At 43.8% G+C, this 11170-nt stretch overlaps 1 protein-coding gene across 1 annotated transcript in view; it reads left to right on the top strand.

Annotated features, from left to right (window-relative positions):
• Positions 1–216: 216 nt before the first annotated feature.
• PLCL2 (phospholipase C like 2) overlaps positions 217–11170 on the top strand; it is a 100177-nt gene continuing 89223 nt past the window's right edge. The window contains exons 1-2 of the mRNA XM_066194801.1: positions 217–483; positions 1171–1708. Coding sequence (XP_066050898.1) covers positions 1400–1708 — 309 coding nt within the window. The 5' untranslated portion in view covers positions 217–483; positions 1171–1399. The remainder of the gene's footprint in view (positions 484–1170; positions 1709–11170) is intronic.

Here is an 11170-nt window from a genome sequence, read left to right as displayed (position 1 = left end):
GCAGGGCGAGAGAGTGCGGAGGAATCCCCCGGCGAGCGCGGGGCGCGGGAAGGGGCGGGCGCGGGTCCTGCCCTCCGGCGGAGCGCCCCCGAGCTGCCGGAGGGGGGTGCTGGCGGCGGGGCCGCCAATCCGCGCGGGGCCGGCCCTGTGACTGGCGGCGGCGGCCGGGGGGGCGAGCCCGGATCGCTCGCTCAGCTTTCCCCGGAGAGTTTCCTCGCGGGGGCGGCCGGGGCTGCCTCTCCCCTCGGCGCTGCCGGCGTTTCCCCCCACGGGACTGCTGCCGAGCGTTGGGCCGGGGAAGGCGACGGCGGCGGCGGCGGCGGCGGCGGCAGCAGCAGCAGAGAGCGAGGGAAGCAGCCACATGAATCAGTTTCTCTCTGTATCCGGCTCCGGGCAGAGGCGGCGACCATAGTGGGGAGGAGGGGAGAGGGGGAAAAGCGGCTCCTGCGGCGGCGGCAGCCGGGGGCTCCCCTCGCCGCCGAGGTGGGTATCGGGGCCACAGCGTGCCGGCGGGGGGCGGCTGCGGGCGGGGGTGCCGCGGGGGCCGGGGGTGCCGCTGCCCTGGCCGGGCTGTCTCCGCTCTGGGGCGGCTGGATGTCGGCAGGCAGCGGGAAGGGAGAAAAGTTGCCGAGGGCGCCCGGGGGCTGCCCCGCGGGGCGACGGCGGCGGCGATCCTGCCCATGTTCCGCCGCTTCTCGTGGCCGAAGAGGGGCTGCGGGCTCGTCCCCGCCGTACGTGGGACGGGCTTTCCCCCGGGCCGGGGCCGGGGCCGGAGGCTTTGGGGCATGTTGTTCTGCAAGTTCTCTTTTCGCTCCCGCTTCGTTGCTTCAGCGATTGTGGGTGTCGCTGTGTCAGGGTGAGAAAATACCGCCATCAACGCCTCTCGTTTTTCCCGGCTGAGCAGCCCCAAAAGCGCAGTTCCTCCGGTCCCCTCCAGCCTCCCCCGCCCCGCGGTGGCCGGGGCGGGTCGGTCCCTGTCCCCGCGGCGGGGCTGCGCTCTGCCCGCTCGGTGCCCCCGGCGGGTCGCGCGTGTGCGGGCGGGGACCCCGGGCAGCCCCTCTCCTCCCACGCGTGTCCGTGTGTGCGCGCAGGGCAGCGCGCCGCGATGCGACGCTCCCCCGCCTCGTGTGAAGACCGGTTGTCACGTTTCGTCTCCTTTTCCCTCCCCAGGTGCTGCGGGACTGGTGCTCGCCGAGCCGCCACCGACACGTTTCGTCCGTCCCCCCTCCTTTCTTGGAGCTACGCGGCCTCGGCTGCCAAATGCGCGGGGGGGAGAGACTTTGGCTCAAAATCCCCCGATCATAAATAGAGAGAAAGCGGAAGGAGAGCCACCGCCGGGCGGCCGCGGGAGGAGGGGAGCGGGGCAGCGGCGGTGCTTCTGCCGTAGCCAGGGAGGCTGATGGCGGAGTTTGGCAGCGGTGGCGGCACCGGCGGCGGGGGGCTGCCCTCCTCCCCGGGGCCGGTGCAAGGAAAGGTGGCGTTCAAGGCAGGAGATGGGGAAGGAGGAGGCGGCGGCGGCGGGAGATCCCGCTTTGACAGTGCGGGCAGCCGGGTCTCCAACGGGGACTGTGCCCAGCCGGGAGCCGGTGAGGAGCCGGGATCAGCTCCTCCTGCAAGCCCGGAGAGCAGCAGCAAAGAAAAAGGATTTTCCACCAGTCAACAACGAGAAGGCAAACCCGGCATCCCCCGGAGGAGCAGCATAATTAAGGTAAGAGCTCTTGCTCCTCCCCATCGGGGTCTTTTTCTCTGTGGCAGAGGCAGAGAGATAACGGGCAATACACTGGGTTCACAGAGCCTTGGTTCTAGATGAACGGACAGGCAGCTTTTTTCTTTCTCTTTTATTCCTCCCCGCTGTGGCGAGGGGGACTTGATTTTTCCTTTGTCAGAAGTGGACAACGGTGGGAGGATGGCTTTGTATACATCCACGCTTGGGGGTAGCAGGGCGTCGTGTTCTGAGGTTTATCAAAGTAGAAGGCTCCAACTCCTGTTAGGGAAGGTGAGAGAAACTAGCTGGCTTGTGACAAGACAACATGGGCACCAGCCTGGCAGCGAAAGACGTGAATTGCACAGTATGCTTGTTATTTGGGATGCACCTGTGCAGAGCAATTTTGTGGCTCCATTGGCTTGTGTGTATGACAGGCACACAGCAGGTGATGAGAGATTCGGGATCTCATTGGGCTGGGGGTGGGAGAAGGTATAATAGGGAACATTCTTCCTGTTAAAAATGACAGCTCGTTTAGCAGTAGGCTGAGTTGTACTTCACCTATAGAAACATCTTTATACTTAGCTCTGCATATTCTGAATTGCTTTTATGTTTCAGCTTGAAAAGTAGGGGGAGCATGAATGGTAGAATGTAGCTTAGGCAAAAAGGAATGGGATTTTTCTTTAAAAAATGCAACTATTTCTACAAATACGCTTGTTTTGGTTTCTTAAATCCATGATTCCTGAGCTATGTGTTGGGTTAGCTTTCCCAACTCCAGTGAAAAGGTTGAGTGAACATAGAGGAATTGCACGAATGGTATAACAGCTGTGAAATGAGGCACAACTTCAAGTACTTAAGATTTGAGTTTAATCAAGATCAGCTAGATCTAAATTAAGCTAGATGTCTTCTTAGATATTTATATGCTTCCAGAATCAGCTGTGGTGGGATGACCTTGGCTGGATTCCAGACACCCACCAATGCCACTCTCACTCCCCTCCTCGGCTGGACAGGGAAGAGAAGATAGAATGTAAGGCTGAAAGGCTCATGGGTCGAGATAAGGACAGGGAGAGAGCTCTCAGAAATTACTGTCATGGACAAAACATGACAGTACTTTGTTAATTACAGTTAATTTGAGGAAATCGATTTATTACTAATCAAATCAGTATAGGATAATACGAAATAGAAATAAATCTTAAAGTACGAAATCTTAAAAACACCTTCCCTCCATTCTGCCCCTCTCCTGTGGTGCAGGGGGATGTGGAATGGGGGTTGTGGTGAGTTCATCACATGTTTCTGCTGTTCCTTCCTCCTCGGGGGGAAGACTCCTCACACTTCTACCCTGCTCCAGCATTGGGTCTCCTCCCATGGGACGGAACATGAACTTCCATGAACTTCTCCAGCCTGAGTCTTACCCACAGGGTGCAGTTCTTCATGAACTGCTCCGGTGTATTTCCCACATAAGGTCACAAATCCGTCCAGGAGCCCTCTCTAGTGTGGGTTTCCCACAGGGTTGCAGCTTTCTTCAGGCACCCACCTCCTCTGCTGTGGAGTCCTCCACAGGCTGCTAGGGTACACAGCCTGTCTCACCACGGTCTTCTCTGTGGGCTGCAGAGAAATCTCAGTTCTGGCACTTGGAGCACCTCCTCCCACCCCTTCACTGACCTTGGTGTCTGCAGTGTTGTTTCACTTGTCTAGTCCCCCCCTTTCTCTGGCTTCAATTGCTTCTGAACAGGTTTTTTTTTTCCCTACCCTGTTAAGGCTGTTATCCCAGGGGCACTACCACGGTCACTGGTGGGGCCCTTGGCCATCTTGGAGCCAGCTGGCATTGGCTGTGTCGGTCATAGGGGAAGCTACTGGTGGCTTCTCACAGCAAACACCCTTGTAGTCCCCCTGCTACTAAAATCTTGTCATGCAAAGCCGAGAGACATTCCACCCCTTGTCATTAAAATCTACATCCATCCTACAATCTTCACAAATTTCAGTCACATCAACAAAAGAGAATTCCCTACGCCGGAATCAAAAACAACACCATCACAACACCAAACAAAACACACACCATTCACCACAGTTAGAACATAAATTTCACACAATCAGTCCGTGTTTTGCCCATTATCTCTGTTGTTCTGTTGATTGGATTATAGAAAAATGTGTGGAATATCAAGACTGGTAGTGTACTGAAAGTTGTGTTACTGTCTCCTGGGCCTTGCTGTAAAAGCCAAGGGGAGAGCAAGGGCAGTCAGTGAGCAGTCGAACACATTTGACAGGCTGTACCCACCCTTCCTGTTTGAGCAGTGATGCTGGGCGTGTATGTGTGTGTGTGCTAAAGAAATCATAACAATGGACAGGGGGCAGCTGAGCTTGGTATTGGAATAACTTCATATATGCTGGATTTGCTAGTGATTTTTTTTTTACAGGTCTGATACTTCTTAATGGTTTCTTGTTTCTTCTGTGTTAGCCCAAGAAAGGCAGAAGTGTTGTTTGCAGCATGTACCATGCTGTTGTACTACTTTGTAGTGTATGATTTAATTATACAGCAACCTTCTGCCTCTCTGGGGACCAAGCAAGGTCACAGTACCTAGGGATTTGTGATATATTAAGATCAAGAAGCATGAGATAAGGAAATAGGTTTTGAATTACATTTCATGGATACCCAAGTCAAGGTTCTTAGCTTCTGCAGCAATGATAGCACTTTGGAATACAAAATTATTCAACTTTCTGCTATTATTGCTGCTGAATATCGTTTTGCAGATATGAACAGTAATCTGTGCAGCAGCCAAGAACTGATTGCTAAAACTTTGTGTTATTATTTGAATAATTATCTCGAGTGGAAAAATGTGACAACACTGCATTTAAAGGTGTGTGGTCCATATTTATTTTAGATATGACTGTTTTAATACTTTTGGGAAAAATCACTTGTCTAAATATATTTTGAATATGATTCTGCCTTCTTGGTTCAGCAGTTCAGGTGGTTTCAGTCCAGGTGTGTTGGTGCCTGGTTTTCACTATAAAACCTTCTGGAACATCTGGCATGGGTAGCAAACCTTAAGATGCTTCTTGCCTGCTCTTGCAGAGCAGAAGTCTGTAAAGAGTGGAAAAAGTAAGACATAATATGCTTTTGGAAAGTGTTCCTGGAGTTTTAATAGCTTATATCACTAAAACTGCTGTTAAAGAGGATACAAAGTAACCTCAAGGAGCAGGTTTGTTCTGTGCACATGTTGATTTTGTACATTCATGCAAAGCATGACTTTGTAGGTGATCTGTAAAATGCACCTTTATGGAATATCTAATACTTAAATGTTGTGTCTACCAGTTACTGTGTAGGTGTTTGGGTCATAAATGGAAAATTGACATTTGAATAATAGTTCTAGTTCAGATTAAATTCTTTAGAACCACATGTTTGTGCATGAAAATCAGGAGCACAGATCCGTGTTTTATTTTGGTTTCAGTCTGTGCTTCCATTGGCTGTCTATTTTCATAACTCTGAGAAGAGCAGTTGCTGCCTTTTTCCCTTTCCTTTCTTACTTGCAGTCTCTGTTCCCTTTTTCCAGTAGCTCCATATTTTTTCTGTCTTATTTATTTTGTGCACCTGCTAATTTTGACTTTTTCTTTCTCGTTTGGTGTAAGATGATGTACTCTTCAAGGCTGAGGTGTCGCCTAGGATGATGACAGGTGGTGCAGCTGCTATTACTGGAAAAAGTAACACAGTCTTTATACATAGTAGTTTACTTGGCCTTTCACTCATGTATCAGCTGTGTTTAGGCTGAAAGGATTAAAGATTGTACTCTTCATTTGTAGCAATTTTTATGGAATAAGCTATTTTATTGCTTGCCTTTGTTGAACCAAATTTGAGGGCCAGGGACTGCATACATGTGTTTATACAGACTTTTTCACTTCCTATTTCTTATTCTCTGTATTTATGAGATTCTGAGTGTTCAAGAGGCAAAAGTGATGATACATTGTGCATCCATGGGATTAAGACTCTTGGCATACCTGATTTATGATCTTATTTATATGCCATTTGTTTGTATGTAGTGGGTTTTGGAGCGACTGTTTTGTTTTTCCATAATATTTTCCTTGGTGCAGCTAGCTGTGGTTTCCTATTATGTAATTTCCTACAACATTTCCTATAATATTCTGTGAAACAAATTTACATCTTGCAGTTCAAAGTGGGTTTAAGCATCCTGTGAACTTTTCTTAGCTTCCCTGACAGTTGGCAGTGAGCTTGCTTTATTTTTGTGTGAGGTTCCTTCACGCCTTTCTTAAGGAGACTTTGGAGGTGGGTAGGCGTTTGAGAATCTTTAAGGCAGCAAGTGGTGTATGGGTACGTTTCCTCAGAGCTGCCTGCTTCCAGGGGTGTCCAGTAAATGCTTACAGAACCTCATGGTTTCCCAGAGCTATAGGCCTAGACAGAAAGAGATCCATGGGGATAAATATGTCTTTATTAGGAGACAGGTTGCACTAATAAAATGGGAAGAGATACACTTAGGAGAGATTGCAGTTATTTAGGAAGGCAGCAGTGAGAAACACGCGTCGAAAGGTGGCTTTTGCATTCTGTGAGCAGGAGTGTTTTTATCAAAGTGTGTGTGGAACCAAAGTCCAGGGTGGTTTTTTTGCATATACCAATATTGTGTCTCAGTGTCAATAAATTTCTTGGCTGATAACTTAAACAAATTTGTAACTTTTTTTTTTTTTCTTATGGGTCTAAACTCAAGCTTTCATTCTGTAAAGTCGTGTACTTGCTGAGGATTATAAACTCTTAACTTTCAAAGCCTGTAAAAAGAGAGGAACCAAATTTAGCAGGTAGATACTCTAGGGTATAATTTTCAGCAGAGCTTTGCTTTTGAAACGAAACATATCCGTGTCTTGCTATGACAGGGAATTTAGACAGCATATACATCAAGATCTTCTTTCTTATTGGAATGCCAGTATATGTTGCTAACTTGTTCAGTCTTCTGTGATCTCTAGTTCTTACTGTAAACCCATTTGTTTCAGGTGTAAAAAATATGCAATATGGAAAATGTTGGACAGTGTTTTCTGCAACTGTGATTGTTTTAAAAGCTTTAATATAAACCCTTTTGTGTTCATGGTAAACTCTAATGTAGCATTTTCAGTGGACTTAGGTTCTCTGCAGTCCTAAGTTATCTTAGTCACAATGTTTGCAAGACTTCATGGAGGCCCAGGAATAGGTCATATATATTTGGCTTCCATCTGAAAGAATATCAAGGAATTAGGTTACCGGACTCAGTTTAAAGTACGTGAAATTACCTGATTTTCAATCATTTTTCATATTGCAAAGAAACCTGTGTAACGATGCAAGTAAATTTGATTAAGCAGTCTTTGGCTTGAAGATGCAAAAGTTCCCTAAGTTCAAAGAAAACAGCCATGGAGAGGAAAGAAGGAGAAAGCTAATGTGTTTGGTTTACTCATGCCCTTCCCGTTTGGAAACAAACTGTGACAGTATCAGCTGAATTCCTTCTGGTTACAGAAGATCTTTGGAAGAAGGACGTGGATCTCCCAGCAGTAAAAGATATTTTGCCTAGAGCACGTGTGCTAATTGACACCAAAACTGACAGCACAAAAAAAGGCACATATTTAGGAAAGAAGGCTGTGATAGCTGAGCTCCCCCTACATCTTACCCTGGACAGTCATTCAGCTACACAGCCAAAGGTTTGTTTGGTTTTTCTGGGAGGCTGTTCCTGGATTTGTTTTTGTTTGTTTCTTAGTTTTTTTCTTTTAATTCATATCTGTCTTATCTCTCTAGTTTGTCAGTATGAGAGACCTGAATAGCTAATTGCAGCTGCATGAATCCTGCAAGCATCATTCTTTTAGAGGATGCTGTCCCTGTGATTTGTTGAACTCTCAGCTAGATTCCAGAAGGTTACCAGCACCTATCCATATTTGTATTCCTTCTTCATCCTCTACTACTGATTGAGTACTGGTGTCCTAATTTTTAAAAAATAGAATATTTTAAAAAGAATATATAACTCCATAAAGGTCAAATCCTCTGTGATACAAAAGCTGTATACCTTAAGTATTTGCATACAGTATTATATATATGCATTAGACTCGTGTACCAGGCAGTTTACTACTTGTTAACTGTGGCACTGTATGTCATAGCCACTGAGTGGGTATGTTGTGCATTGCCTTTGGTATGTATTTTATTTGTATGAATAGTTTCTGTGGACCACAGTAATCAAAATTTTATTTGAAGATATGCAACACACAAAAAAAAGTTGTTTGTAGAAATGCATACATGAGGAAACTGCCTTTATGTAATTTAGTTAGCTTATGTACTATAGCCCACGAAGAGAAGTACTTTTTCTAAAAGCTGACTTGGAGTGGGAGCTTAATTTGGATGAATTTAGCTTCTCTGACTTCTCTTCTGGAAGAGCTTATCTGTCTATTTCTCTTGACTGGGTAAAGAGCTTGGCAAGTGTGAATAATAGCAACTGCTTCACCCCCTCTGCCCACAAAACCTTAGACTATCCACAAAACATGTTTAGTCTGTTCAGTGGTGAAAAATTAATTAATGGAATTAAAAATCATAATGAATACCTGATGAGCTTTTTACTTATGCCTATTATCAGGCTTGATCAGTGACATGACTAGTTTAGCCTATTTTTAAACTAGAAATTAGAGCAGTGGTGTCCTGCCCATGCCTCACAAATAATACACTGGGCTCCCATGATTTGATTGCATTCATGAAAGATTAAAAGAGTTTAAACAGAGACTGACAGGACAAGTTAATTGTGTAGTTTCCCAGCCTTTGCTGGTCCATGGGTGATATTGCCATCAATCCTTGTATTATTTGCACCAACGCTATTAGGAAAAAACCCTTATATAAAATTCACCAATTGTCAGTCTCTAAGAGCCAAATTAACTTGGAACACATATTATAATATTAGTACATGGATTCTAAATAAGTTATTTTTTCACACAAATCCGGGATTGTGTTCAAAATTTAGAAGTCTAAATGTAAACAGACTAGCAGATTTTGGGGGAGGAAAGAGATAAAATAATTTATGTGTAATATACATGGAATATTACACAAAAATTATTATATATAAATATAATGTAAATTATTATAAACCTGTGATAAAAATCAGCAATGTGTATGTATTGAAGAATGTTTAAAAATAGGGCTGGAAGAGACCTCAAGAGGTCAGTCTACTCTGCTCCACTGCTCTGCTACAGGATCAACTGTTAATAAATTTCAGTATTATGCTTTTGTCTTTTAATCACCTTTTGTTTGTGATCCTTCTATGCAGGCTGCTGCTTGATTGTTCCTCTTAGTAATGGGCAGAAGCAATCATCTGCAAAAAGCTTGTACTTGTCCTACTAACTGCATTCTAATTATTTCAGATTATGCCTTCAATTTGTCAGGTTCTTTCTGATTTTAACTTACCTTCTAACATACATGCAGCTCTTCCATCTTCAAGTAAACATCCTGTTTTAACTATGCTCTCATTTTATCATACGTGGTATGTGATTTTTTTTCTTTCAAGTGATTGTAGATTTTGGTACAAGATCATATTATATATTCCATGGTTAAAATAAAAACTGATTATTTGTACTCTTTACCACCTGTAAATAGAGCAATATGATGTTGCAGAACCGAATTAAAAAATACAATTTATGAGAAAATATTGTTCCTTCTAAATATATTACAATAATAGTCGGTAAGTACAAATTGATATTATTATTATTACTGGATTGCAGCATTGGCACAGAAAAGGCCCTTTGGAAGGGGCTGGTTTGTTTGTCTTTTAGGAGAGTAAGTAGCAAGTGGCCTCTCCCTGTTTTGCAGCTGTGTTTTTGAACACTATTGTTACTATTTTACAGTCGATCTTCACATCTGGTGTGCCTTTTAAACATGGGGCTCCATCACTGCACCTACTTTTCCCTGTTGTAGAAGACTGTGCATGAAGCAGTCCTTTGAAAGGATTGTTGCCCATCCTCTGGACTGCAGTGCATCTCTTAATATATTAGTATGTACTTAAATCACTTATTTTCCAGAGGTGTCTCTATAGACTCACCTGTCCCTTGTTTCTAAAGAGGAACATCCCTGAGTTCACCCACCTGTTCCCTCCGAGACCGTGACCTTACAAAACATGAATGTTCAAAACAGTGAAGAATGCACCATAGTGAGTGACTGGAAATCAGCAGTACTGGGGCTCACAGTATTAACTGGTGCAGCCTTGGGAAAGTAAAATAGCTGTGATTCATTTCTGCTTCTCTTGGGGTTCCTTTTAATGTCATTTGGCCTTTTGGAGTAAGTAATAAAATATCCCTGAGTACTTCAGATTGTATACCATCCTCAGGGGTCTGTTCAGATACCAAATATTCACATTCTGGAAATAAGTGCGCGCAGACAGGAAATATCTTTAAACAAACAAACCTACTTCTTTTCTCAATAGCAGCTGACAGTTTTATAAAATGTACAATAAAAAAATAGCAAGATATTCAGCTGGATTTCAAAATTAACTGAAAAAATCTTTAAAAAAAGTAACTTATTTAGGTGTTTTATTTTGGTATAAGAAATGGGCACCTTTACAAGTATATAGCAGATAATTGATATTATGCCCATTAGTGTAAAGACTGTCCTAATGCCTTTGCTAGAATTGATTAAAATGGTTTGAAATTTCCTTTAAATTATAATCAGTACTGCAGAAGAAAAAGAACTGGTGTTTTTTTTTTAAAAAAACCCAAAAAACCGCATCCGCAGGATTTTCAAGATCTTTTTATGGTTGAGTTTCTGTGATTATAATTTTTCCCCTCTATTTTCTTTTTTATTTTTTTCTTCTTACCAGCATTATTATTTTGCTTACACTAAAACAAGGCAGAGCATTATGCAGTTCTGTGTGTGCTTGGATGTTTTAGCATCTGTGAACATATCCCCATCCTTTACTGCCCTTTTTAGTGTAGGGTAGGAGAGGAAGAATGGTTGTGAAATTCTGCAGCAGCGGAATGGTCTGCATGGGCTTTGTTTGGTAAGGTACCTCTTATGATGGAAAATTCAGGGTGCTTTATATATTTCATTACCTAGTTCCCCGTGATAAAAATGTTTGACATTGTCCACTGTTTGCACTAGCTGCATTCCTTAAAATGAAATGTAAATGACTGCTTACTTAAAAAAATATGATTTCATTGCTTTGTATTACCAAAGTGTAGTTTGGACTAAAAGGACAGTAGTTCAGCTTGTTTTGAAGCTTTTGTTAAGAATGTTTTCTTTCCTATTGTTGGGGGTTTTAGGGTAGGCAGTTATTTATTGATTTTAAGTAACTCCTGTGAACAGTACAGGAACACATAAAAAAGAGGCAAGACAGTGACTTCGTATATCTGCCATGGTTTTTTGTTTAGTAAATTTAAAGCAGAATGAATCTCTTTCACGTAGGTATTGTAGCAAATGTTACTTTCTGAGTTGTTGAAATAATACTTAGATCATTGCAATAGTCACATGCTTACAAT

Source organism: Chamaea fasciata, unplaced genomic scaffold (assembly GCF_029207755.1).
Source record: "Chamaea fasciata isolate MVZ Bird 193981 ecotype frontalis unplaced genomic scaffold, bChaFas1.0.hap1 SCAF_1, whole genome shotgun sequence".
In the NCBI taxonomy this organism is placed as follows: Eukaryota; Metazoa; Chordata; class Aves; order Passeriformes; family Sylviidae; genus Chamaea; species Chamaea fasciata.
The sequence above is the reverse complement of the archived record's forward strand: the minus strand, read 5'-3'. Positions and strand labels throughout refer to the sequence as shown.